The 25,915-nt window shown below is 36.9% G+C and overlaps 3 protein-coding genes across 4 annotated transcripts; 1 reads left to right on the forward strand and 2 right to left on the reverse strand.

Moving 5' to 3' along the window:
* Positions 1 to 1,534: 1,534 nt before the first annotated feature.
* Positions 1,535 to 3,794, forward strand: LOC121769932 (transcription factor bHLH71-like). The gene is made up of 3 exons (XM_042166716.1): positions 1,535 to 2,037; positions 2,661 to 3,074; positions 3,587 to 3,794. The coding sequence occupies exons 1-3, from the start codon at positions 1,735 to 1,737 to the stop codon at positions 3,689 to 3,691; spliced, it is 822 nt and encodes a 273-aa protein (XP_042022650.1). The 5' UTR covers positions 1,535 to 1,734; the 3' UTR covers positions 3,692 to 3,794.
* A 3,174-nt stretch (positions 3,795 to 6,968) lies between these two features.
* On the reverse strand, positions 6,969 to 9,425 carry LOC121770746. Of its 2 annotated transcripts, none has more exons than XM_042167515.1 (4): positions 8,031 to 9,425; positions 7,812 to 7,918; positions 7,658 to 7,722; positions 6,969 to 7,196 (listed from the first exon to the last, which is right to left on the reverse strand). In XM_042167515.1, exons 1-4 carry the CDS (start codon positions 8,101 to 8,103, stop codon positions 7,142 to 7,144), a joined length of 300 nt encoding a protein of 99 aa, XP_042023449.1. In that variant the 5' UTR covers positions 8,104 to 9,425; the 3' UTR covers positions 6,969 to 7,141. The 2 variants fall into 2 exon arrangements, with proteins under 2 accessions (XP_042023449.1, XP_042023448.1); XM_042167514.1 differs by having other exon boundaries at positions 7,812 to 7,951.
* Positions 9,426 to 12,661: 3,236 nt separating this feature from the next.
* LOC121770726 lies at positions 12,662 to 15,101 on the reverse strand. Its single transcript, XM_042167487.1, has 4 exons — positions 13,726 to 15,101; positions 13,507 to 13,646; positions 13,353 to 13,417; positions 12,662 to 12,891 (listed from the first exon to the last, which is right to left on the reverse strand). The coding sequence occupies exons 1-4, from the start codon at positions 13,796 to 13,798 to the stop codon at positions 12,861 to 12,863; spliced, it is 309 nt and encodes a 102-aa protein (XP_042023421.1). The 5' UTR covers positions 13,799 to 15,101; the 3' UTR covers positions 12,662 to 12,860.
* Between the last annotated feature and the right edge of the window lie 10,814 nt (positions 15,102 to 25,915).

Below are 25,915 nucleotides of genomic sequence, written 5' to 3' on the forward strand. Positions count from 1 at the left end.
CGAAGTCCTTTAAATAATAATAAAAAAAAGAAGATGTACTCCCTTATTCTTTATGTTTATGAGGATTGCACTATACAACATTACAACTGTTGTGGAAATTGAGATTTTTGGGGTTTTGGTTTTGGTGCATGGGAAGAAGAGACATTGATACATAGGGGTAAATAAGTCAATTAACCCTTTCTGTGAATTATGAGTACAGTCATGTGGAGCAATAGTAATCCAAAAAAACTCTATACAACAAATTTACTGTATATTAATATGCATATTATTTTCATTTATACTATATGTACTATAGTATACTAGTGCAATATATCTTGCCCGAAACACATATCAATGGGGGATTTTCTAACTGAAATAAGACTTCGCCAATATGATTTAAAAAATCATGTTTACATTTATTTATGGAAAAGCCTTATAATAGAAATTATCTTTATAAATACATGTTTTCCTTAAAAACTCTCTGCAAAATTGACATGATACCGTTAATTTTTAATCCTACTAAGGATAGTTCAATTAAGATACACCAAACTTTTCTATTTTATATCTTTATATGTTCAGATAAGGTTAAAATTTAAATCTAGGTCAAGTGTCGCTTTTTAATATTTAATCCTACTAAGGATAATTCTGCTTTTGCTATTAAAAAATGTAATCATTTTACATGTAATCCTACTCAGGTTACCAATTAATCATATGCGTGTTAATTGATTAAGAATTTTATTAAATTATAGATTTTCAACCTTAGTCCTAAATATTCGAGTTTTATTAAGTAAAACCTAAATATTAATTAAAATAGTCTGTGTATTTTCTATTCATGAATAGCCTATTGTATATAATATAAAAGCATATAAAAAAACTAAAGATATTTTCAGACAAACATAAACCAAACAAAATCAAGTAATATTAGTAGTATAGTATTTTTTTAAAAGATACCACATCAGTTTCAAATTAACCGATTTATATATCTTTTTAAGACATCCTAAGTTAAATAAATCATTTATATTTTACCCTAAAATCAACTATTCTAACCTCAATTACTTTATTCTCTTACATAATCATTTTCTCTTAACTTGTCTACTTTATTATCTTCTTATCTTACCATATCTCAACATAATTTACTAAAATTAATTTTTAAATTATGTATGTCCAAAAGAAATATTACGATTTATTTGTGTTAGAGGGAATATGACAATTTACATGAATGATTTTTGATAAATCCGTTACAAAATAAGATAGAACACCATGCAATAGTTGCACATGGGACTAGCTATTGGATTCCGAGTTGGCATACTCGAATTGCATACTAATCGGTGCATAATTTTATTGGTCTATAAATTTTCAATTCTAACCCTTCGCCAAATTTAGTTGGTTATTGAAATCGGCCTATGAATTTCGGAATGCACTAAAATCTCTATCTCCAACATTAATTAAAAAATTAGAATAAGCTTTAGGATATCATGCACGTGAGATGACACTATAGATGTTGTGCCTTTCTGCATCAAAAAGTTGGTGAAAAAGGAAAGAACCCCTTCTCCCTCTCTCTTTCTCAAAAGTTGAAGAAGACAATAAAATGATTGAAGCCTTTATAATATAACAAGAGTCAATAGTATTGGGGCTCTCAAATCTGTGGTATAAAGATGAAAGCAACACCTCAAATATTACTAGCAAATTAAGAGAAATTGAGTGTGTGTGTGTGTGTGTGTGAGAGAGAGAGAGAGAGAGAGAGAGAGAGAGAGAATGGCTCTTGAAGCACTCTCTTCAAATGAGCTTCTCAACTTCATCATGTTTGACACAACCCCATTCAATGAAGCCAGCCCTCCCGAGCTCGGCAGCTGCTCCTCCATGTCGCCGCCGCAGCCGCCGGAGACGGCGGCGCAGTGGCGCAAGAAGCGGCGGAGGAGGCCAAAGGTTTGCAAGAACAAAGAGGAAGCCGAAAATCAGAGAATGACTCACATTGCCGTTGAAAGAAACCGCCGAAAGCAAATGAATGAGCATCTCGCCGTCTTGCGCTCTCTCATGCCCGAATCTTATGTTCAACGAGTAAGAATTTTATTTTACACTTATCTTTTTAATTCAAAATTAATTATTTCAGAGAAGAGCCCAAATTCCTTTTTAATTACTTCATGATAATGATGTGATTTTGATTTCCACTGTTTAATTTTCTATCAAAAAGAAAAAGGAAAAAAAAAAACTCACAAGATTTTACAATTTGATTCTAAAATAGTTCTTGCACTCATCTTCTTCATTAATTCACCTCTGTCTGTTTTGGACATATGTTGCTGTCTTTGTTCTCCTCCGAGTATAAGCCAAGCAGATGTGACAAATTATTTCTTCACCTATATATATATATATATAATTGAAAAATTAGGCACCTATATGAGATGCTGCTCTATTACAGCAGGTGTTGTGTTGTAGCAATGCATCTCTTGAAAATAATTTAGTAATGTGATGCATTTAATTTAGCTCTTCTTGCTGATGTTTCTGAAAGAACAGAATATAGTGACGTAACGCCCTCAACCTCCCCCAGCCCCATGTCCTCTTATTGTCTCTGTCCTACTAAAATCCCATTCTCATCTCCTCAACTTTTAATAATTCAAGTACAATTAGTAGTAGTACTATTTTAGTTACTATTTAATTTGAATTTTGTTTTTTGGTATATGCAGGGTGACCAAGCCTCAATTGTTGGTGGTGCAATTGAATTTGTGAAGGAGCTAGAGCACATTGTGCAGTCACTAGAAGCCAAGAAGTATGCATTATTGGATAAGAAGAATGCCACAAATGATGAAAATGAAAACCAAACCCAAACCCAAACCCAAAACAATAGCCCTTTTACACAATTCTTTGCATACCCACAATTCAGCCAACTAAGCAACAAATACACATCTCAAACCTCTGCCGCCATCGCGGACATAGAAGTAACCTTAATCGAGACACACGCCAGCATTCGAGTTTTATCGCGGAGGCGTCTCCGGCAGCTCTCCAAATTAGTGGCCTCATTCCAATCAATCTTCCTCACAATCCTCCACCTCAACATCACCACACTCGAATCACTCGTGCTATACTCCATCAGCGCTAAGGTATAATAACTATAATAATTATAATGTGTGGTGTGGATGCATTTTATTTGTCTCTACCATCCAACAAAATAATGTTCTTGTCTCGATTCGTTAATTAGGCCATCATGCCCTCACACACCACGCCAATTATTCAAAATTAACTTGGTCCCTAACCTATCCTCACATTTCACCATTTTTGTTCTTATTATGCCATTGCATTAACAAAATTGGGACTGTCCAAAATGACCTCACCATGCAAAGGAATCTACTTTTTTTCTGCACCACTGTTCAAAAGATTCTACTGCCTGTAATTACTGCTTTTCCATGAGGGTGTTTTGGGAATTGATGATTTGAAATGTCCATGTGCTGTGATAGCAGAAAACGGAATTTTTTCCTTATTACTTTAATGGGTGTTTTTCTATATATGAGTACATTGTTGTTGTCTTTATCCTTAAAAATTTAGTGCAACTTTATTTGGGGTGAATAAATGAAAATGATAATGAAATACTATTGTTTTGGTTGTTTGTTTATAGGTGGAAGAGGGATGCCAACTCAATTCAGCAGACGACATAGCCGGGGCAGTGCACCACATGCTGAGAATAATTGAGGAGGAAGCCATCCTAGGTTGTCACAACTAGTCTCCTCTATATATATAAATATCAGTAAATCTTATTGAACCTTGTCACATCGATTGTGTGTAATTTAGGATTTCATTTCAAAATAATCACCCCCTTTTGCTCATTTTAGCAATTTCATTCTTTTATTTTAATTTTACCAATTTTCATCCAACTTTTCCATATTTGCAATTTGATGGTACATGGTATTATGTTGCAATATTGTTATACTTTTTAATAAATAGAAAAACAACTTTTAAATTTGAATGATTGTATATATACACAGAGGAATGTGATTAAATGAGAATTTTATCTAAAATAACAACTAAGAATCTGTATTATCATTTGGATATCAACATTCAATTAACGAATTTTGCTTATGTTAGATGTTGCTGAAGTATTTTCAAGTTTGCTTTTATTTTATTCTAAAAGGATATTATTAGCATAATATTGATGTCTGTTTACGCCTGAAAATTAAAAGCGATATTATTAAAATCAAATGATCATATCAATTTACAATGCAAACCATATCACTCCCCTTTAACATCAGCAAACCATATCACTCCCCTTTAAGATCATATCAAATTGTATGTAGTGAATGGCTACTGGTTTTAGTAATTATTTTTAATGGTGGAAAGGAAATGTCTGAACTTGTTCAAGCAAAAAAAGAGTTTATGTTGGCAGAGGAAAAGGAGTTAATCCTGAAGAGATTTCAAGTCAATACATATAGACAATCAAGAATTTGGATTTAATGTTGCATGATCGCATATTGTTCGATATGTTTGTGGAATGTGTATTGACTTGAAATACAATAGGCTTAAAGTGCAAGGGAAATTAACTACTCCATCTGTCCCACTTAAGATGACCACATTTTTTTAGTGACATGAGATTTTAGGAAGTGTTAAAGGCATCAGCAGTGGGGCGCCCTATGGCGCGCCACGTCATCAGTTTTATCCTCCTATCTCCCCACCTGCAGTGGAGCGCCCTAAGACGCGTCACATCATCATTTTTTTAATATTTACAAAATCCATACGAATTTAAAAAAACTAATAAATTAAAATACGAATTTCAAAAACTTCATTTCATTTAATAAAAATTAATACATTACAATGCGAATAAAAAAAAAAGCAAACTCAGCGACGGCGGTTACGAGCCCACACTTCTAAACCGGCGGCGGAAAACAGTCGGGCTCCATCGTGGTTGATCGGCAAAATAGTCTTCAACCAGACGTCTGTGAGCTTTCGGGTGGTCGCGTCGGACATACGTCCTATGTCGAATAGGCCTATGGACTTGCTCAGCCGCCGCTGCCGCCGCCTCCTCCTCGCGCTGCATTGCCGCATAGCATGCCGCCATGGCCTCTTCAACGGCTGCATCTAATGCTTCTGACGTCGAACTACCGGACTCAGACGAATTAGAACTATTGGTGTCGTCGCCGAGATTCATTTTGGTTGGATGTTGAGAGAGAATATGTAAAGAGATAGTCGATATGTTCGTATGTACAAATGAATGAGAAACAAGATTTAAATAGAAAATCAAAAACGCGTGCCATCGTCCGCGACCATTGTCCGCGTAGCCCACAGTGGGGCGGCCGATGGCCTATCGTCCGCGGCCATCGTCCGCGTAGGCAGCAATGGGGCGGACGATGGCTCGGACGATGGACATCGTCCGCGCTATACTCCGCGCCCTTAGTATAGGGCGCGACGATCGTCCGCGTCCTATGTCATGCACCCGCAATGGGGCGGACGATGGCGGGCGCGAACGATGCGCGCCATCGGGCGTTCCATCGTCCGCCCATTGCGGATGGCCCAAGTAACTCCACCATGTTATGTGGATTAACCCGTAGATTCAAGACTTTACCATAATACGACGTGTCTAATGAATCAATAAGGTGTCTTTTGGAACTTAGGTTTAATTACCTTTCCACTGGGATAGAGAGACAAACATGTGGAATCATTTAAATAGTGTTTCTAGGAGCTTGGATGTAATGGCATGTGTTCAGTCTAAGATTTTTTTGGCGATATAATGGTTCCTCAATCGAGTGATATATGTAGTATTTTTAGATTTTATTTTCTTGTGAGAAATGTTAATCATATTTTATTATATTAATTTTTATTGTAATAAATATTAATAAAATAATAAAATTATTGATAAGATGATGGGACGAATAAGACAATGGGAAGATTATGTTATGTCACTACATTTCAAAATAAACCAATTATATACCACTCCATATGCCCACAAGGCTTCCGGAGTATGTATTTTTTAATCTTAATTTTTTTAATAAAATAAAATTCATTCTCCATTAACAGTTATATATTATCTATGGAATGGGATAATTAAAAGAAAAATGATTTAGAGACATAATGACAATGCCATAATTGGGTTCAAATAGTAATTTTACATTACATTTTATTTTTAATTAAACTTATATTTTGTATATGTACTTTGTTGCCCTTGTATTTATATATGGAAGTCGTATTCATTAATCTTCATAAGATTAATTTGATTATGGAAGTAATTAAGATCCACAACTTTTGGCATTGACCATACGTTTAAGTTCTAAATTTCTTTCCGCATATTCCTTTTTTTTTATATAATTTTCTGAAATTAAAGAATGAAAAGGATAAGAAAATGTTTGTCAATTTTACCATTTTTTTGCTAAAAATTAAAAATATAATAGTAAAACAGTCAATTTTAAAATATTAAAAATGTTAGAGTTTGTATACTAGAAATCACCTTTCGAGTGATTGAATACTGTAAAACTCTATATTCTATTTTCCAATGGATGCAACAGATTAGTTTTGGCATAATGTTGTTATATTTTACATTTAATGGATGCTTATTGCATATTTAAATGTATGAGCAACGTAACAAAGTCTAAGTCTTTGTTTAGTAGACCAGTTGTGGGCGTCGTCCACTTTAAGGTAACACGATCAGTTCTGAACAAAGAAAAATAAGAATCTCACAACCTAGATAGACCTAGACTACCTATCGTGAAAGGTTGCAATGTTAGTCCGCATATTTCTAAGCCTTACTGAAATAAGATGACGTTGGTGTGGTATAACACTGAATTGGATCTAACAGCAAGACGAGTCTTTATGCTATCTACTGAAAGACGAGGTCTTGATAATTAATTTCTTAATCAATGTACGTTAGCATTGAGCATACAGTATTGATTATGCACTACTTTGACTTACCAAATGTCACGCCCGCTTTTTCTAAGAATAGAAAACACGGTTGATCGCAACTAGGGGAGGATTAAAGAAGCGGGGAAGAAAGGGGAAACAACACAAATCGACCATAGCTCGAAACAAATGGTAATAGCTCGAATAAAAATCAGAGTATCATCTCAACAATTGACAACTCAAAGGGATTACTATCTCAACAATACATGAAATCAAAATAACAACTTTTAGCGGAAGCATTCGAGAGTAGAATAATGTTATGTATGAAGACATAACATATTCTGAACATTTAAAAGACATTCTTCACTTTTATGCTCAACACCCACCGCTCGTCACCGCTCAACCTGCACATAGAAAAAAAAAGCAGGGTTGAGTACTTGATGCACTCAGTGGACTCATGCCGAAAACATTTTAAATAAAAATATTTATCATGCCATTAACGAGTGATCTCGGGGTTTTAACTTTGAAAGGGCCCGAGTCACTAAAACATTTCACCAACATCATCATCAACATCAACCTCAACATCATCTACATCACCATACCATATCTGAACATACATGACAAGGAATGTGGCCACATTCCAAGCTACTAGACCGGCCAACTCAAAGAGATAGCGCACGATCTACGGGGTGTACACTAGCCTGAGTAGGGACTCACTCCCTAGTCAGACCCGAATTCGATTAACCATACATGGCAAAAGCCACTTCAGATAGGTCCCATAGCAACACAAAAATATGGCATGACAAACATATTTCGCAGAAATAAATATACTTAGGACATAATCCTTATTTAAAAGAAAGCCCACCTCGTTCGCTTAAAATCCGCAATTCGTCTTTCCATTCCGATCTCAAATAGCATGCAAAAATCAACCTTTTTAAAAGTACATAATATGCAAAAATTAGACTTTAAGAATATAATTTAATTTCAACAGTGTATGCATATGCATGTATAAATCTTACCCTTCGATCCCTTTTAGGAATTTCTAAATTTTCGATGACTTTAGCACACGTCATATTCATCCTTCTATTGACTCCATCCGAGCTCTCGTCATTCTTGTTTACAAATTCTAGTTCAACGCATGTAAGCAAGCGCCACACTCCTAATTAGATCATTAGCCCGTACTACTATTTATCAATATTGCTTGAATTATATTAAATGGAAAAAGGGGTCATACTCACCTCTCTTATTCTCATTACGTTTACTTCCAAAAACGAGATTTGAAAAAGATTGCCCAATTCCTTGCTCAGTCATCCATCACTTCTTTCTTTCTCTTTCCCCCATCCGTCACCTACTCTCTCTCTCTCTCCAAAATTTGTTCACAAAATCAGAGAACTCCAGTGCCTAATTCTTTCTTCATTCTCAACATTTGGTTTCTTCTCTCCCTCCTTTTTTTTCCTCCTCCACGATTCATTCTCGGAGACCTATCCCGGCTCTGCAGAGCCGTCCGTCTGTTATGTGGCAGCGTTGCTGCCTGCACTTTCATTCCCGCCACCGGTGCTGCTCGATCCTCTATCTCAAACGATTTCGCTCTGTCTTCCTCCCGACGAAGAGCAACTGCGTCGCCTGCGTGCGACAATGCCTCGCTGCCGCCCGTCGCCATTCGATCCGGAAAGTTTCTCCCCCGTCGATCATTGCCGCTGATGTTGCCAACTTGCGAACTCCGCTATCACCACAGTCCAGCGGCAACACTGTCTGTAAAGCTTATTCATTTAAGCGAGAAAAAGCCTTGCCATCATTCATCGTCTCTTTCTTCTCAAGTTATGGAACCACAATGTCTCCCTCTCATCTCACAATCAGAAGAATTCCAAATTGCGAATTCCAAATTTCTTTCTCTCAATCCCTCTATCTTTCCCAAAATCAGCACGATGCCTCTGCCTCTCCGTCGCTGCTCTGATCCGCTCGAAACCACGCCGCCATCGCCATCCACCGAAGTCGCTGATCATCCAGCGCTGCCGCGGCTGTCACTGCCTCGGTGTAATTCTCCAGCATTAAATCTGTTGTCCACCGTTGTTCGGCCCGTCACGCTACGACATCGAAGTCGCGGTTCTAAACCGTGTCTACTCTCCATCCCTTGCACCTCAATTTCTGTCTCAGCGCCATAACGCTTGCTCCACCGCTGCTCTTATCTAATTCATTGAATTGAGTGTGTGTGCTTGTGTTGAGACCGCGCTCTCTCTCTGTTCTCTCGCATCGTAGTGCCGCCGTGAGTCGCGGCAGCTGTTGCCGAACCGGACAGCCATCGGCTCCGTATTCACTGGCTGTTATCCGCCTTCGCTGAGCCCGTGGACCACTCCATCGTCATCTCTTCTATCTCCAAACTGAACAAGCTCGTTGCTGTCGTTCACACGGCGCCGAAGTTCTTTCTTCTCTAATCTCTTATGCTACACTTGAAGAAACTCTCCCCTCTCTAACTCTCTATTTTCTATGAAGTTGATTCCAAATTCTCCAACGTGGAGTTGTGGGAATATTATTGTAAATTGCGGAGTTGGATTCTGTTCGGATTTGGTGGAGCTAAGTGCCAGATTTAGTGGAACAAAAAAAATTAAAAAAAAATCGTGTGTTGGCCGTACTATACTGAAGATAAACTAATTTATAAGTATTATTGGCCACCATGGAATTTGAAATTCATGTATATATATATATCTAAATACTACCCCTTAAACTATAGTAAAACCCTACCCGGAAAACATAAAAAGTATACTCCATACTTTAATTCATCCAAAAAAAATCTATCCTTCAAATGGGGGATCCTTACTGGCGATATGCTACCTTTAATTCTCATGGAAAAAAAAAATTGGGCTTCTCCAAAATTGGCTCAAAAGAAAGAATAAAAATACTATCTTTTTTGGGCTTCTCATGGTATACTTGTTTAAGCTCTAATTTGTACATTCACTCTCTCCACAAAAGAAGCAAAGGCGAACAAAAATTTCAAACTGTGTAAACGACGTCCTGACGAGGACAAATAAAAAGGGTAGAAAAATTCGGGGTATTACAATCTACCCATCTTAACAAAAATTTCTTCCCGAAATTTGATTATATCATTCGAATAAAATATTTCTCCATGAACTTGTAATCCAATTTTCAAGCAGTTTCCTCGTATCGCTTTAATATTAATAACCATAGCTGAAAATTTAACACTTCGTGTTCTTGGTTATATCGATGCCTCTAGTTGGTATATCACTTTTACGCATGTCTGATTATAGAAACTTATTCCCCCGTGTGCATTCGAAAAGCACAACCTCACCCTTTCCTCCAAGTCTAGTATCAAGAACTCGAAAATTGATCAAGCAGTCTTACTTGGATGTGAACTGATTTCAAAATTGTATCAACACTGCTGAAAGTGTCTCAATCAGAAAGACAACATAATTAATCAAGAAAACAAGAACAACATTTCTAGCTCAACTATTTTAGATCTCATCACTAACTTGCAAAAATTGGTTTGAAGAAAAATAAAGCAGGGTCTAAGTTCCATTGAACTTATCATCTTCATTCTGAGAATTAAGGTTTCAAATAAACTCATAGAGCTTGAGACTTTACTTCTGATGAGAGCTCGAAAGAATACGAGATAGGTCTTGAAAACATGATGAAACTGAATTAAGTCTCAAATTGCATAGTAGGCTGCCAAATAAGATATTTCAATTGTCAAATCAAATTTGCAAAATTTCGGCATCAATGAATGATGGTTCAAACATGTCATGACATGAGATGGTCAATCGTGGGAGGATTTAGAAGCATAGACAAATGTCATAAAGTAGCACTGATCATGATTCGACGATATCAGGTTATTGAATAATGAAATCACATCAATGGATTCACCGGTTTGGTACCAACATAAAGTGAACTTTTTAGGAAAATCAGCTAGATCAAACACGTTAAGGAAAAAGAGAACACGATAGCCTTAACTTGGTGTTACAGAAAGAAAAAATCATTGAGCATGAAACAATATATGAAGTGAAATTGAGCTAAAAAGAATTTCACTTCTGCAAGGAAGAACTTGTTGTATGCATAGTTACGAAATAAAAAGGTGTACAAAAGTTCCAAGAAGAATATTCCATCATTTGAAGAAACATGTATGGGAGATGTGATCATACTGAAGGTCATAACTGCAAACAACTTTAGGAATGAAGTTCAATGACGGAAGCTCATAAGGTCAAAATATTGTCCTTACGAAAGACGAATCAAAGAAGACTACTAATCAAGATGTCCAAAGATACAAAGGTAAGCACCAATTTTCAAGAAATGAAAGTGAGTCATGACTCGATATAGGAAGAGAAATAATGGGCACTACTTGCAAAGCATGAGTCAACCAAGGTGTTTAAATAGACAAGGGCCCACGGTTATTCAATACGTATCGAAAAGAACTTAGAATCCAAGTAAGTACTGTTGATTTAAAATCGTTCATTCTAGCTACGAAGGTCGCACTCATTCGCTCGTCTTTCTGAGGCCAAACATGGTAACATCGTTCTAAGAAACCATGGATTCCAAGTTGATATTCATCACGTCATTACAACAAAATAATTGTAGTCAGTCAAAAGCCATATCTTCATAATATTATTGCATATTATAACAATCATTCTCGTAAAACATTTTAATCATCGGTGTGCTTCTCTGCCTCCAATAAAGGTCGTCTCCATCGTGTTGCTACTTTTAGGAAATCACGCAAGATAGATTATACTAATTTAAATTGTGATTACGATCTCTCGTCATTGCAATGATACATCGTCTAACAAATCTTCTTGTCTCGACCCCTTGCACATTTGAAACTTCATTTAGTCCTCACTATCCTTCTCTTCTTGAGATCTTAATCATATTTCTGTTGTTCTTATCATTTAAGGAAAACTATAGGAAATACTAATTATCCAATTAGAGATAAATTGGTTCACACATAGCTTGCTCTAAAGTTTTGCGTAGTTCCAAGAAATAGAAAAAGTTTCATGGTCCACCGGTGTCCATCCTCTATCTCGATCCTCTCGTTTCATATCTCGATAATTTAGAAATTTCGCCCCACTTTCCATTCTCGTTCGTTTTCATCGCTCGGGAAAGCAATAGATAAATTGTCAACTTACTACTATGGTTCGCGCACGTTCCATCTAGCTTAGTCTTAGGCACTCTAAGTTCACAACACATTTCACCACCTCATAGATCAACAAATATCACATTTAAAGTCATTCAAACTTCAAATAACAAGTATAATACACAACATTTCGCTTCCCAAAACACAACGCCTTCACATTTCACATCTACTTTCAAAACTCACACCTTTCCCAAAAATTTCAATATCTCACTTTCAACTTTGGCGTACAAGTTTTAACTCAAAACTCAAAACATACTTGAACATCAACTTTCATCTTTCATGTAAAAACAAACAATCCATCGTCCCTCATCAAAACTCGTTCTTTTCTCAAACATCAGCAAATACTCTTCCCAACTCAAAATCAATCCCTCACAGAAAGATTCTACTTCCTCCTTCTTATAAAAATTTTATCCTCTTTTTTTTCTCAAAAATTTTCTCGTCTTCCTTTCTCCAAAACTTTCTCATGAAAATTTTCACATAAAAATATATTACCTATTTCTTGGTTGAGCGTGGCGAAGCGGGATGTTGAGCCTTTCAAATTTAACCTTATTTTAGTCTAGCGAATCGAATCTAGACTAAGACTGAAAAAGACTCTCGGGTCCAGAGCGGAAAGAAAAATTGCTCTAATACCACTCTGTCACGCCCGCTTTTTCTAAGAATAGAAAACACGGTTGATCGCGACTAGGGGAGGATTAAAGAAGCGGGGAAGAAAGGGGAAACAACACAAATCGACCATAGCTCGAAACAAATGGTAATAGCTCGAATAAAAATCAGAGTATTATCTCAACAATTGACAACTCAAAGGGATTACTATCTCAACAATACATGAAATCAAAATAACAACTTTTAGCGGAAGCATTCGAGAGTAGAATAATGTTATGTATGAAGACATAACATATTCTGAACATTTAAAAGACATTCTTCACTTTTATGCTCAACACCCACCGCGCTCGTCACCGCTCAACCTGCACATAGAAAAAAAAAGCAGGGCTGAGTACTTGATGCACTCAGTGGACTCATGCCGAAAACATTTTCAATAAAAATATTTATCATGCCATTAACGAGTGATCTCGGGGTTTTAACTTTGAAAGGGCCCGAGTCACTAAAACATTTCACCAACATCATCATCAACATCAACCTCAACATCATCTACATCACCGTACCATATCTGAACATACATGACAAGGAATGTGGCCACATTCCAAGCCGCTAGACCGGCCAACTCAAAGAGATAGCGCACGATCTACGGGGTGTACACTAGCCTGAGTAGGGACTCACTCCCTAGTCAGACCCGAATTCGATTAACCATACATGGCAAAAGCCACTTCAGATAGGTCCCATAGCAACACAAAAATATGGCATGACAAACATATTTCGCAGAAATAAATATACTTAGGACATAATCCTTATTTAAAAGAAAGCCCACCTCGTTCGCTTAAAATCCGCAATTCGTCTTTCCATTCCGATCTCAAATAGCATGCAAAAATCAACCTTTTTAAAAGTACATAATATGCAAAAATTAGACTTTAAGAATATAATTTAATTTCAACAGTGTATGCATATGCATGTATAAATCTTACCCTTCGATCCCTTTTAGGAATTTCTAAATTTTCGATGACTTTAGCACACGTCATATTCATCCTTCTATTGACTCCATCCGAGCTCTTGTCATTCTTGTTTACAAATTCTAGTTCAACGCATGTAAGCAAGCTCCACACTCCTAATTAGATCATTAGCCCGTACTACTATTTATCAATATTGCTTGAATTATATTAAATGGAAAAAGGGGTCATACTCACCTCTCTTATTCTCATTACGTTTACTTCCAAAAACGAGATTTGAAAAAGATTGCCCAATTCCTTGCTCAGTCATCCATCACTTCTTTCTTTCTCTTTCCCCCATCCGTCACCTACTCTCTCTCTCTCTCCAAAATTTGTTCACGAAATCAGAGAACTCCAGTGCCTAATTCATTCTTCCTTCTCAACATTTGGTTTCTTCTCTCCCTCCTTTTTTTTCCTCCTCCACGATTCATTCTCGGAGACCTATCCCGGCTCTGCAGAGCCGTCCGTCTGTTATGTGGCAGCGTTGCTGCCTGCACTTTCATTCCCGCCACCGGTGCTGCTCGATCCTCTATCTCAAACGATTTCGCTCTGTCTTCCTCCCGACGAAGAGCAACTGCGTCGCCTGCGTGCGAAAATGCCTCGCTGCCGCCCGTCGCCATTCGATCCAGAAAGTTTCTCCCCCGTCGATCATTGCCGCTGATGTTGCCAACTTGCGAACTCCGCTATCACCACAGTCCAGCGGCAACACTGTCTGTAAAGCTTATTCATTTAAGCGAGAAAAAGCCTTGCCATCATTCATCGTTTCTTTCTTCTCAAGTTATGGAACCACAATGTCTCCCTCTCATCTCACAATCAGAAGAATTCCAAATTGCGAATTCCAAATTTCTTTCTCTCAATCCCTCTATCTTTCCCAAAATCAGCACGATGCCTCTGCCTCTCCGTCGCTGCTCTGATCCGCTCGAAACCACGCCGCCATCGCCATCCACCGAAGTCGCTGATCATCCAGCGCTGCCGCGGCTGTCACTGCCTCGGTGTAATTCTCCAGCATTAAATCTGTTGTCCACCGTTGTTCGGCCCGTCACGCTACGACATCGAAGTCGCGGTTCTAAACCGTGTCTACTCTCCATCCCTTGCACCTCAATTTCTGTCTCAGCGCCATAACGCTTGCTCCACCGCTGCTCTTATCTAATTCATTGAATTGAGTGTGTGTGCTTGTGTTGAGACCGTGCTCCCTCTCTGTTCTCTCGCATCGTAGTGCCGCCGTGAGTCGCGGCAGCTGTTGCCGAACCGGACAGCCATCGGCTCCGTATTCACTGGCTGTTATCCGCCTTCGCTGAGCCCGTGGACCACTCCATCGTCATCTCTTCTATCTCCAAACTGAACAAGCTCGTTGCTGTCGTTCACACGGCGCCGAAGTTCTTTCTTCTCTAATCTCTTATGCTACACTTGAAGAAACTCTCCCCTCTCTAACTCTCTATTTTCTATGAAGTTGATTCCAAATTCTCCAACGTGGAGTTGTGGGAATATTATTGTAAATTGCGGAGTTGGATTCTGTTCGGATTTGGTGGAGCTAAGTGCCAGATTTAGTGGAACAAAAAAAATTAAAAAAAAATCGTGTGTTGGCCGTACTATACTGAAGATAAACTAATTTATAAGTATTATTGGCCACCATGGAATTTGAAATTCATGTATATATATATATATCTAAATACTACCCCATAGTAAAACCCTACCCGGAAAACATAAAAAGTATACTCCATACTTTAATTCATCCAAAAAATATCTATCCTTCAAATGGGGGATCCTTACTGGCGATACGCTACCTTTAATTCTCATGGAAAAAAAAAATTGGGCTTCTCCAAAATTGGCTCAAAAGAAAGAATAAAAATACTATCTTTTTTGGGCTTCTCATGGTATACTTGTTTAAGCTCTAATTTGTACATTCACTCTCTCCACAAAAGAAGCAAAGGCGAACAAAAATTTCAAACTGTGTAAACGACGTCCTGACGAGGACAAATAAAAAGGGTAGAAAAATTCGGGGTATTACACCAAATGGTGCGGATTTTTCGCAACCCAAGAATCCTGGTATATTGGGAAGTGGTGACTAATATCTAGCAGTGTTAGGATTGCTATTATATTGAATCGTGCGCGAGGTGAGTCTTGTGTGATAACGTCCACAAGAAAAGCTCGAAACAAGGTTTTATTATTCGGAACCTAGCTAGTTGGAGTTTGATTACTCTATGAATAATAAATAAGCGTTTCTTGCTAAGTTCACCCTTGGAGTTAATAATATGTTAATTAATTAATTAATGGACGTTTCTATCTTAAGCATGTGAAATAAATGACAAACAAATGGAAACCCAGAATACTTGTAATTTCGGATTTGGATGGGCAGTGCAATATTACTTCTTTAGTGGCTGCTCGTAATATTCCAATATAAGCTTATATTAAATTGTGGGTTCAATTTAATTAGTAAGAAGCTAATTGGGGGAGACCATATCCAAATTCTTCCATAGATCCCTGACTGGCCCAATATGTGACTTAATATAAATAGGAGAATAAAGGAGACAAAAAACACACATTATTTTCCATCAAAATTTCGTCCCCCTCTCCTTTAAGCTGAGGGACGATTTTCAGCTCTCTCCGTGAGCAGTTTCGTTCTTCTTTATTCAAGTCCTAGTATTCTGGTGAGATCAGCCCATACTGATATCAGATTACAGTCCGGGAACTAGTCAGAAGATTCGTGGTTTAGTACTCAAGATCTTCACGTGGAGAAGGCGCGAGCTATCTTTGATTCTTCAGTGAATCAACGAGGTAAATTGGCTTACTCTGTAGCAAACATGTTTTAGGTGTTAATTGCGCTAAAGCATGTTTAAATTCAAGTTATGAGCATGATACATGTGAGAATTACGCTAATAGGATTTGTCTAAATAATCTGCTAAATAGATCAAAATTTTATGTGATTCGTTTTGATCCGTTTAAGATTAATTGAGATACAGTTTTGATTTTAATAGTATTAATTGAGTATGCAATTTTGATTTTAAAATTTTCATACTTTTAATATTAATCCTTTACATTTCAAAATTTTTACTATTATTTCTGGAATTACAACTCAATCAAAAAAATAAGCACATGTTCTTAACTCATACTCCTATATTTAATAATTTAAAGTTATATATTTAATATTTTCTCATTTACTTATATTAAAATAATTAACTAAAAAAATATAGTGTTAATAGAGCTTACGATTCTTCATTTTCTTAATTCTGAATATAATTAGTTGATGTACGATATATTAAATAATCTAAAATAAGAAAAGTTGATTCATCCAATTATTTTCGTATTAAATAATATAGTAAGTTTTTATTTATTTTTATTTTTGAAACATTATATAGTTAATACAGTTAATTTTTTAACCATAATATTGAGTCTAGTGACTAAGTTTAACTAGTAGTTGTCAATCAAAATATAAAAAACATATTACATGGATAAAAGCTAAGAAAAAAAGTAAAAAATAAAAAATATAACGCAAACAAATCATTCATCATAAAAACTATAGTTATTTTGTCATACAATTCAAATTTGAATACGAAATTTAACAAAAAAACCCGGCTATGAAAGAATAACATTAAAAAGAAAACACTAATAATTAAATTATCAAATGATTAAATAAAAACTTATTTGAAAAAAAACATATAATACGGAGTACTATATTAAGTTATCAAATTATTTTATTATTAAATATAATAATTTAGTATATATTGTGTTAACTAATACTACAGTAACTAATTTATAATCTAAATTCATAATTTTTAAATAAATAATATAGTATTAAATTAACATAAAAAAATGATATGCATACATACAAAAAGTTTCGAGCATGATTCTAGTTTATCTCAAATCAAATCAATAAATATGCATTTAGATAAAGATATTTAATTTGATTTAATATTCCTTAATTAGACTTGTATCCATTTAACATGAATTTGGGTAAACTAGTCATAATAAAAAGTATATCTATGACAAAATACCATAAGGGTATTATGGCATGGAGATATTATGTCTCTAAATCACTGCCCTAATTAAAATAACATCTATGGCAAGATGGATCAGTAGTTGAAGTCTGTCTAGTTTTTTGTATTTTAAAGCAGTATGAATTGATAACGTAGCCTCCTACTGATTAAATAAAGCAGACTGCCATACATGCAGCTGTTGTCGTCCACTTTTGTATGATAAACACACGCACAAATTGTGGTATTATCGGCTATGATATGGAAGAGACTAGGGGAGGTGACACATCGACATTTGGCAGCATTGCTTGGAAATTGAATCATCTATCTCTATTACTATATTCAAATATTATGAATGTTGTGTGTTTACCGTTTACGTGTAGAATGTGGATATGTAAACTGCGATTTGCATTGAATTTTGGTCTCTATTCTTGTTTGTTGAGTGATACTCCTCCTAATCTCTCTCTGTTTCACAAATTAAGAATAGTGTCATTTTGTGGGAACCGTATATATAGAGAGGTATGATCAAATACAAACTCTCTATAATACAAATTATATAAACTGATATTAACGGATTGTACAAATTCTGTCAACGGGGGCTGATGTCAACAGGGGCTGATGTCAACGGAGTGTACAAATTCTGTCAACAAGGGGTTGATGTTAACGGAGTGTACAAATTCTGCCAACGGGGGCTGATGTCAACATGGTGTACAAATTCTGTCAACGGGGGTGTACAAATTCTGATTGTTCGATGTCAACGGAGTGTACAGATTTGTAGGAAATGTTGACATTAGAAAAATCTTTTATATTAACCGTTGATTAATTGTATTAAATAAGTAAAATTAAAGTTTACATAGTTTGTATTATTGATGGTTTGTAGTTTATCACACTCATATATATATATAGATAGGGGTGCATTATAATGATAACCCCAATTTCCGTAATAACCCTATAATTAAATCTGGACTACACATTTTTAAAATCACGTGGTCTAGATTCAAACTTAGTTTTCCTTCATAAAAAAGGCGCAGAGGGTAAATATGTCATTTCGCTTATTTAATTTCTGAATTTCGCTCATGATAAAATTTACGTATCCAAATTTCGCTCATTTAAATACGTAAAATCTTATTTCCCATGATATACAGATGTATGAGGTTCAGTTACACGTATGTATGAGGTTCAGTTCTACGTAAAATCTTATTTCCCATGATATACAAATTTCGCTCATTTAAATACGTAAAATCTTATTTAATTATCATTTTATCATTTTATCAGTCAAAAGTATCATTTTATCAACTCAGAGTATCATTCTATCCGGCAAAACTATCATTCTATGCAATAAACCTAACATATATCATTTTATCAGTCAGTCAAAAGTATCATTTTATCAACTCAGAGTATCATTCTATCCGGAAAAACTATCATTGTATGCAATAAACCTATCATTTTATCATTTTATCATTTTATCAGTCAGTCAAAAGTATCATTTTATCAACTCAGAGTATCATTCTATCCGGCAAAACTATCATTCTATGCAATAAACCTAACATATATCATTTTATCATTTTATCATTTTATCAGTCAAAAGTATCATTTTATCAACTCAGAGTATCATTCTATCCGGCAAAACTATCATTCTATGCAATAAACCTAACATATAGTATCATTTTATCATTTTATCAGTCAAAAGTATCATTTTATCAACTCAGAGTATCATTCTATCCGGCAAAACTATCATTCTATGCAATAAACCTAACATATATCATTTTATCAGTTAGTCAAAAGTATCATTTTATCAACTCAGAGTATCATTCTATCCGGCAAAACTATCATTCTATGCAATAAACCTAACATATATAATTTTATCAGTCGAAAGTATCATTTTATCAACTCAGAGTATCATTCTATCCGGCAAATCTATCATTCTATGCAATAAACCTAACATATATCATTTTATCATTTTACGTGATATTTGGCGAAATTCAGAAATTAAATGAGGGAAATGACATATTTACCCCCTCGCTTTTTTTTATGAAGTAAATCTAAGTTTGAATCTCAACCACAAGATTAGAAAATATGTGTGGTTCAGATTTGGTTATAGAGTTATTACGATATTTAGGAGTTATCGTATGATCACGACTATATATATATATAGTATATATTTTTTGGGAACATGCATCGGTGGGCTTTACTTCATATTTTAATGTTATGTATGGTGTGCTGCTTATTTTACACAGCTCTCTCGTTGTATTGTTTTTTTTCCTGTAAGAGTGGATAAGTTATAAACACAAGTCATTTACTCCTATATTTTAATAATAGTGGTAAGATAAAAGATCGTAATGCACTTTTAGTTGAACACATATTTTAATATATAATTAGTAAAATTAGAAAGAAGTAAAAAGAAAATATAATAAAAGTATTGTTAATAAAAAATGGGTCTTACTTCATTAGAGAGAAGAGTATTTCTAAAATTAGAAGTGCATATTTTTGTGAGTTAGACTAAAAAAATATTGCATATTTTTATAGCACGGAGGGAGTAGTATATAAATTATTGATTCGGTGCAAATTCTAGATATGATGTGAGAGTGGAAATAGATATAAAAAAAAGTTGTTATTTATTAGTAGGGGTATTAATGTCATTTTAAATATATACAGATAGATATGCTTAACGAATTCTAAATCTCTAATTTGTGAAGTACCGGCCCAAATGTGTTAATCCTCAAACAAAAAAACAAAAATTCTTGATGAAAATTCATGAACTATGGGATTTGAAAATTCTTAAAACTACGGTATCTGAAAATTCAAGTCACGCTAGAAATATTTCTGAAACTATTGTGCTAATCTTCAAACCAATTAACACATGTCACGATAGACAAATCTGACTATTAATAAACTCTCACCGGATGAAATATTTGCAAATGTATATTTTGTGATTTGTTTGAAGAGCGAGAAGAAAGGTATATTTTGATTGAAAGAGAGAATGAATTGAAAGAGCGTTGGAAGAAAAGGGTATGAAGGAGCGTTGGAAGAAAAGGGTATGAAGGAGATAAAATTTGTATTCTGGATTCATGAATAGAGGCAGATTACTATCCGACGAATTTGGAGAGATACATATCGGCTGATTTTGACGCTGAATCTGCCGGGCCGAGATGGGCTTTAGAGAAAAGCAAGGGCTTGTAAAGTAGTGTAACTATGATACAAACATCTAGAAATATATAGATACATATCTATATCTAGGTATTACTAGCTTATCAAACAGGCCCTTAATAATTCAGATAACTCTCCTGAATTATTAGACACTTAATTATAATTTTTATTCAATTTGATTACGTAAGTAATGCTTAGAAAATTCTCAGTCTACATCGAGTTTCTTAGTTTAACATATATTTGACTAGGATTTAATATAGTTATGAATTAATTTTTATAGTAATTAAATATACTCCACATATTTTTTTGTTAAGTTGGAAGAAACACTTGCTGCGCTTATCTAGAAGTAATGTTTTGCTATGACATTAGTTAAACTAACCACGCTAACTATCTTTTCTCTTTATTATTTTAGTTTACTGTATTTTAATAAACTTTTTATCTTGATTAATGGCGTTTCCATTGAAGTCAATTACTTCTTTATTACATTAGTAGACTATAAACCAATTAATTTTCTAATATTACCATGGGTAGTTGATCCGTGCTGAGGGGGGTCGTTGGACCACTCAATTAACTCCTCTTGTAGAGGATGAGCTATTGCCCATTATATTACACTATAAAGCAAAGTGAGATAAAATTTTATTAATAATTAGAAGGGGAAATGATTTATAGAGGAATTCTTATAGAATCACTTTAACATAATGAGATTATATCAAAGTCAAGATAACATAATAGTTACACTTACATGAGAAAATATCCTCTCGTTTAGTGTGGATAACATTAATGAGTAACAACCAAAATAATAGGTTTCAAAACAATCGCTTTGCACCTTAAACATTTAATCTGTTGGTTGAGAGTCAAGATGATAGAGTCGATTCGAATAATGACAAACCTGATACTTGTATTGAGTAGTGACACTATACTCCCTCTGTCCCATAAAAATAGAATAATTTGGGATGACACAAATTTTAATGTGTATTTTGTAAAGTAATAGAAAAGAAGAAAAAATGGTTGGAATAATGTATTGGATGGTGTGACCTATTAATGGCAAAGTAAAAAAAATGAGAAAAGGGTATTCATAAATAGATATATATACTATTTTTATAGGATGGACGAAAAAAATATATAATTCGGCCTATTTTTAGGGAAGGAGAAAGTATAAAAATATAACAAAATTCTATTATAGAAAGAAAATTGAAACCATTATATAAATCTGAAGATCTATTTATTCTATTATTATTAATTAGTTTTAGGGATGGAATCTTAATTATAAATTTTTGATAGTGATAATACGAATGAAGGCGTTAGTCTGTATATAAGTATATATGTGAAAGGGATGTACAAATACTGAATCAAGGCTTTATGTCAGTGTATATGTGAAAGGAATCAACAATTACATGGCCAAAAGAAGCAATTATTTTCTTTATTGTAGATATGCACTAAATATAGTTCAGTATTGGTGCTTGTAAAATGCCTAATGCAAGAATGTCGAAGATCAGAGTAGATTGAAGAAGACAAAAAGACAATTTGTACTAAAATAAGTTTAAGTAGAGAAAAATTATCTCAAACAATATTAGTACTCAAAAAGATTCAGTAACCGCTCCGCAAATAAGCAATTCTTAAAATATTGATATCTTATTTAGTTTAATTTGCAGTTCACTGGTGATTTTATTTGTCGATTTAGTGCAAAATAGTAGTACCATTTTTATTGAAAGAATTTTGTCTCGGCCGAATTAGATATCATATATACATATTGAAGTGTATACTAAACATATAGTATTAATTAATTTTGTAAGGTAGATGGTTTCCTTTGTAACTTTTGTTGGGGAGGCAGATTCCAAATGATGCACCTCTTTGTTTACCTGTTAAAAGTTAAGAGAGAAAATTCAATAATCATCATTCCATAATAGTTGTAATTCTAAAATGAGAATGAGGAATATGAATAATTATTAGAGTATCATTTAAATTACTATTAAGAGCATCCACAATAGCGCTAGGCGAACTATTGCAGCCGCCTAGCCGATTTCGCGGAAAAAAACCGCCTAGCGCTCGGCGGTTCTGCGGCGCTAGGCGATCCGCTAGGCGCTATTGCAGCGTCCGGATCGCCTAGCGCACCGCCTAGCGCGAATTTTTAATTTTTTTTATTCCGAAACACTATATATACGCGACTTGCCTGTCATTTTCATTCGCACCACTTGTATTAACGAGTACTCTCTCTATCTAAATTTCTGTACAAGATCAACAACGGTAAATGGATCTCAACAACGAGCCTACTTCAGGGAGTAGCGGATCTCAAACTCCCCCGATCCCCGTGGGAGGTGGATGGAGTCAGATGTACCCGAGTCAGATGCACCCATACTACAACATGTACCCGTGGCAGCAGATGATGCCCGGGATACCAGCGGGGGGGAGTCCACCGGGGGCGTTTCCGGCGATGTCGGGGTGGGCACCCAGTGTCCAGATGCCGGGGTGGGCACCCGGAATGCAGATGATGCCCGGGGGGGTACTGGCGACACAGGGGACGCCGGGGGACGTCTATCGCCCCAGTGTTGATTTTTCGACTGGTTCGTCGCACACATCGACGCCAACGGAGGCTGCGCCTCCGGCCCAGTTTGACACTTTCTCCTTCGATGACTTGGGGATAGATCTTTCCGGTATTCCGGATGCTCCCGTTCAAACGGGGGGCGCAGGGCGGGGTCGGGGCGCCCCAAAGAAGAAAGGCAAGGGGAAAAGGGTCGGCGAGTCCTCGCAGCCGGGTGAGGACGACAACGCGGTACGGAGGAGGTGGACGGACGCGGAGAACGTCGCGCTGTCCAAGGCGTGGGTGAGTGTTTGCAACGATCCTCTCGTTTCGAACAACCAGAGGATCGTCAACTTGTGGGGCAAGATAGCAGCAGCCTACCAGAGGTTTTGCCCGGAGGGGAGGCCACGCAATGGGGAGGATTGCCGGAAGGCTTGGGACCGAATCAGGGTTGCGGTCTCCCGATTTTCGGGCTTGTACACCAACGCCCTCCGCATGATGAGCAGTGGGCAAACTGAGGACGACTGCAGGAGGATAGCGGAGAAAGCCTTCCCCCTGAAGGGGGTGCACAAGGACTTAACCTACTGGAACTGCTATCTTGTGCTGAACAACTCCGAGAAGTTCCGAGTAGGTGTCGACTCTGGCTGGCCGAAGAAGCAACGGCTGAACTATTCCGGTGATTTCAGCGGCAGTAGCGGTGGTTCCCACGACCTCCCTGAGACGGCCCAGGAGGTCCCGACCCCTCGTTCGTTTGCTCGCCGTACTCGCCCGGTTGGGCACAGGCGGGCTCAACGGGAGGCGATGGGGGTCACCGGGGGTTCACAGGAGGTCCAGTCGGCATCCCCCCTTGGCCAATCCACAGCGGATCTCAAATTCTTCGCGCGTCAACAAACGCGCGCTCAGATGGTCAAGACGATGGCCGAATGGCGGGCGGCGGTGGACCCCGTGGAGAAGAGTTTGCTTCAAACATTGCTCCTGAGCATGCAGGAGGATTTGGAGGCGTCACAGAGGGAAGCTGCCGGGAGTAGAGGCGACGGCGACGGAGGCAGAGGCGATGGTGGCGACAGCGACGGAGGAGACGACGACAGCGACGAGGAGTGAATTATTGTACTTTTTTTTAATTATTGTAATATTTTTAAATTATTGTACTTTTTAAATTTTTAATAGTATTATTAATGTTTCCCGTATATGTCTCGTAAATTAAATTCCGTATATTGGGTGATTGTTAATTATATCATTTTATATAATTGTTATTAGTGATGTGGCTATTGATGTGGCTGAGCTATTTATGATGTGGCAGGAGGATTTTTACTGCTGATGATGTAGCAGTGGCTAGGCTATGGCTGGGCTATTGCTGGGCTATTCCTATTGTGGATAGCCTAAGTGAAAAATGATACTATGACAGAATGACTCAGCAGCCTCAATTATGCTGATTGCTGACTGGCATCCGCAATGGCGTTCGCCCAGCAATAACCCAATCACAAACTCCTCCTGCCACATCATCAGCACTAAAAATCCTACTGCCACATCATCAGGACATACAAAATAGCCTAGCAATAGCCCAGCCACATCATCCCTAATTATATAAAACAAATAATTGACAATCACACAAAATACGGAATTAAATTTACGACACAGATACGGGAAAATCCAATTATATTAATTAAATTTTTAAAAAAGTACATTTAAAAAAATTACATAATTAAAAAAAAACTAACGCCGTGCAATCCTCCGCGCCCACAACTCTTCAATTAAATCCTTTTGGAGTCGAATATGAGCATCCGTTTGGCGCATGTTGGCATGTACTTGGAGGAGGCCGGCTTCATCGTGCGGGACCCCATTTCGTACGTTGGGGGCGGCTATGCCGTGGCTTGGACCGGCTTCATTATCGTCGTTGGCCCAACTAGTCAATCGTACACCTTCATCTTCGACAATCATGTTGTGCATGTTGGCCCAAAAAACGCATGCCAAATCCATAGTCGTAGTCAGCAATGGCCTCCAGGATCATCGTGGGATTCTTTTCCTTGTAGTCGGTCGTGTAGAACCCCTTCCAAGCAGCGGGACAGTTCTTCCACTCCCAATGCATACAATCTATGATGCCTAACATACCCAGGAACCCATGCTTCTCCCCGTGCATCTACATCAGATACTGGCAGTCTTCGCGAGTAGGGCTTCGAAGGTACTGATCACGGAAAATTTCAATCACGCCCTGACAGAAATACTTCATACATTCAATGGCAGTCGACTCACCGATGTGGAGGTACTCGTCCCACATGTCTCCCGCGCCTCCGTAGGCCAACTGCCTGATTGCCGCAGTGCACTTTTGAATAGGTGTGTGGTCGGGTATGCCAGCCGCATCGTGCCTGAAGCGGAAATACATATATCGATGCTCCAAGGCGTTAACAATACGTATAAACAGGGCTCTGCTCATCCTAAAACGGCGCCTAAAATGGTTGTCGTTGAACCGCGGCTCCTGTGCGAAGTAGTCTGCGTATAGGCCATGATGTGCAGCTACGTGATCACGTTCAATCACTGTTCGGCGGTGGACAATTGGTCGAGGTACCCCAGATCAATCTCACGGTTCGTATAGGCCTCTAATGCTTCGTTCATTCGACGTTTGTACTCCTCAGCATCCCCACCACTACCACCACTACTACCACCAACGTTGCCCATTTCCCGTTGTTGATCTTGTACAAAAATTAAGATAGAGAGAGTACTCGTTAAAACAAGTGGTGCGAATGAAAATGACGTG

Source organism: Salvia splendens, chromosome 16, assembly GCF_004379255.2.
Source record: "Salvia splendens isolate huo1 chromosome 16, SspV2, whole genome shotgun sequence".
Classification (NCBI taxonomy): Eukaryota; Viridiplantae; Streptophyta; class Magnoliopsida; order Lamiales; family Lamiaceae; genus Salvia; species Salvia splendens.

What these genes read in the sequence shown, in the direction of transcription:
- LOC121769932 (XM_042166716.1), top strand. Translation starts at nt 1,735, where the DNA reads ATGGCTCTTGAAGCACTCTCTTCAAATGAGCTTCTCAACTTCATCATG. An exon ending in CCGAATCTTATGTTCAACGA is followed by an intron (nt 2,038 to 2,660) that starts GTAAGAATTTTA and finishes TGGTATATGCAG; the next exon opens with GGTGACCAAGCCTCAATTGT. An exon ending in TATACTCCATCAGCGCTAAG is followed by an intron (nt 3,075 to 3,586) that starts GTATAATAACTA and finishes GTTTGTTTATAG; the next exon opens with GTGGAAGAGGGATGCCAACT.
- LOC121770746 (XM_042167514.1), bottom strand. Translation starts at nt 8,103, where the DNA reads ATGACTGAGCAAGGAATTGGGCAATCTTTTTCAAATCTCGTTTTTGGA. An exon ending in TTCCTAAAAGGGATCGAAGG is followed by an intron (nt 7,723 to 7,811) that starts GTAAGATTTATA and finishes ACTTTTAAAAAG; the next exon opens with GTTGATTTTTGCATGCTATT. An exon ending in GCGGATTTTAAGCGAACGAG is followed by an intron (nt 7,197 to 7,657) that starts GTGGGCTTTCTT and finishes TTCTATGTGCAG; the next exon opens with GTTGAGCGGTGACGAGCGGT.
- LOC121770726 (XM_042167487.1), bottom strand. Translation starts at nt 13,798, where the DNA reads ATGACTGAGCAAGGAATTGGGCAATCTTTTTCAAATCTCGTTTTTGGA. An exon ending in ACGTAATGAGAATAAGAGAG is followed by an intron (nt 13,647 to 13,725) that starts GTGAGTATGACC and finishes TGATCTAATTAG; the next exon opens with GAGTGTGGAGCTTGCTTACA. An exon ending in GCGGATTTTAAGCGAACGAG is followed by an intron (nt 12,892 to 13,352) that starts GTGGGCTTTCTT and finishes TTCTATGTGCAG; the next exon opens with GTTGAGCGGTGACGAGCGCG.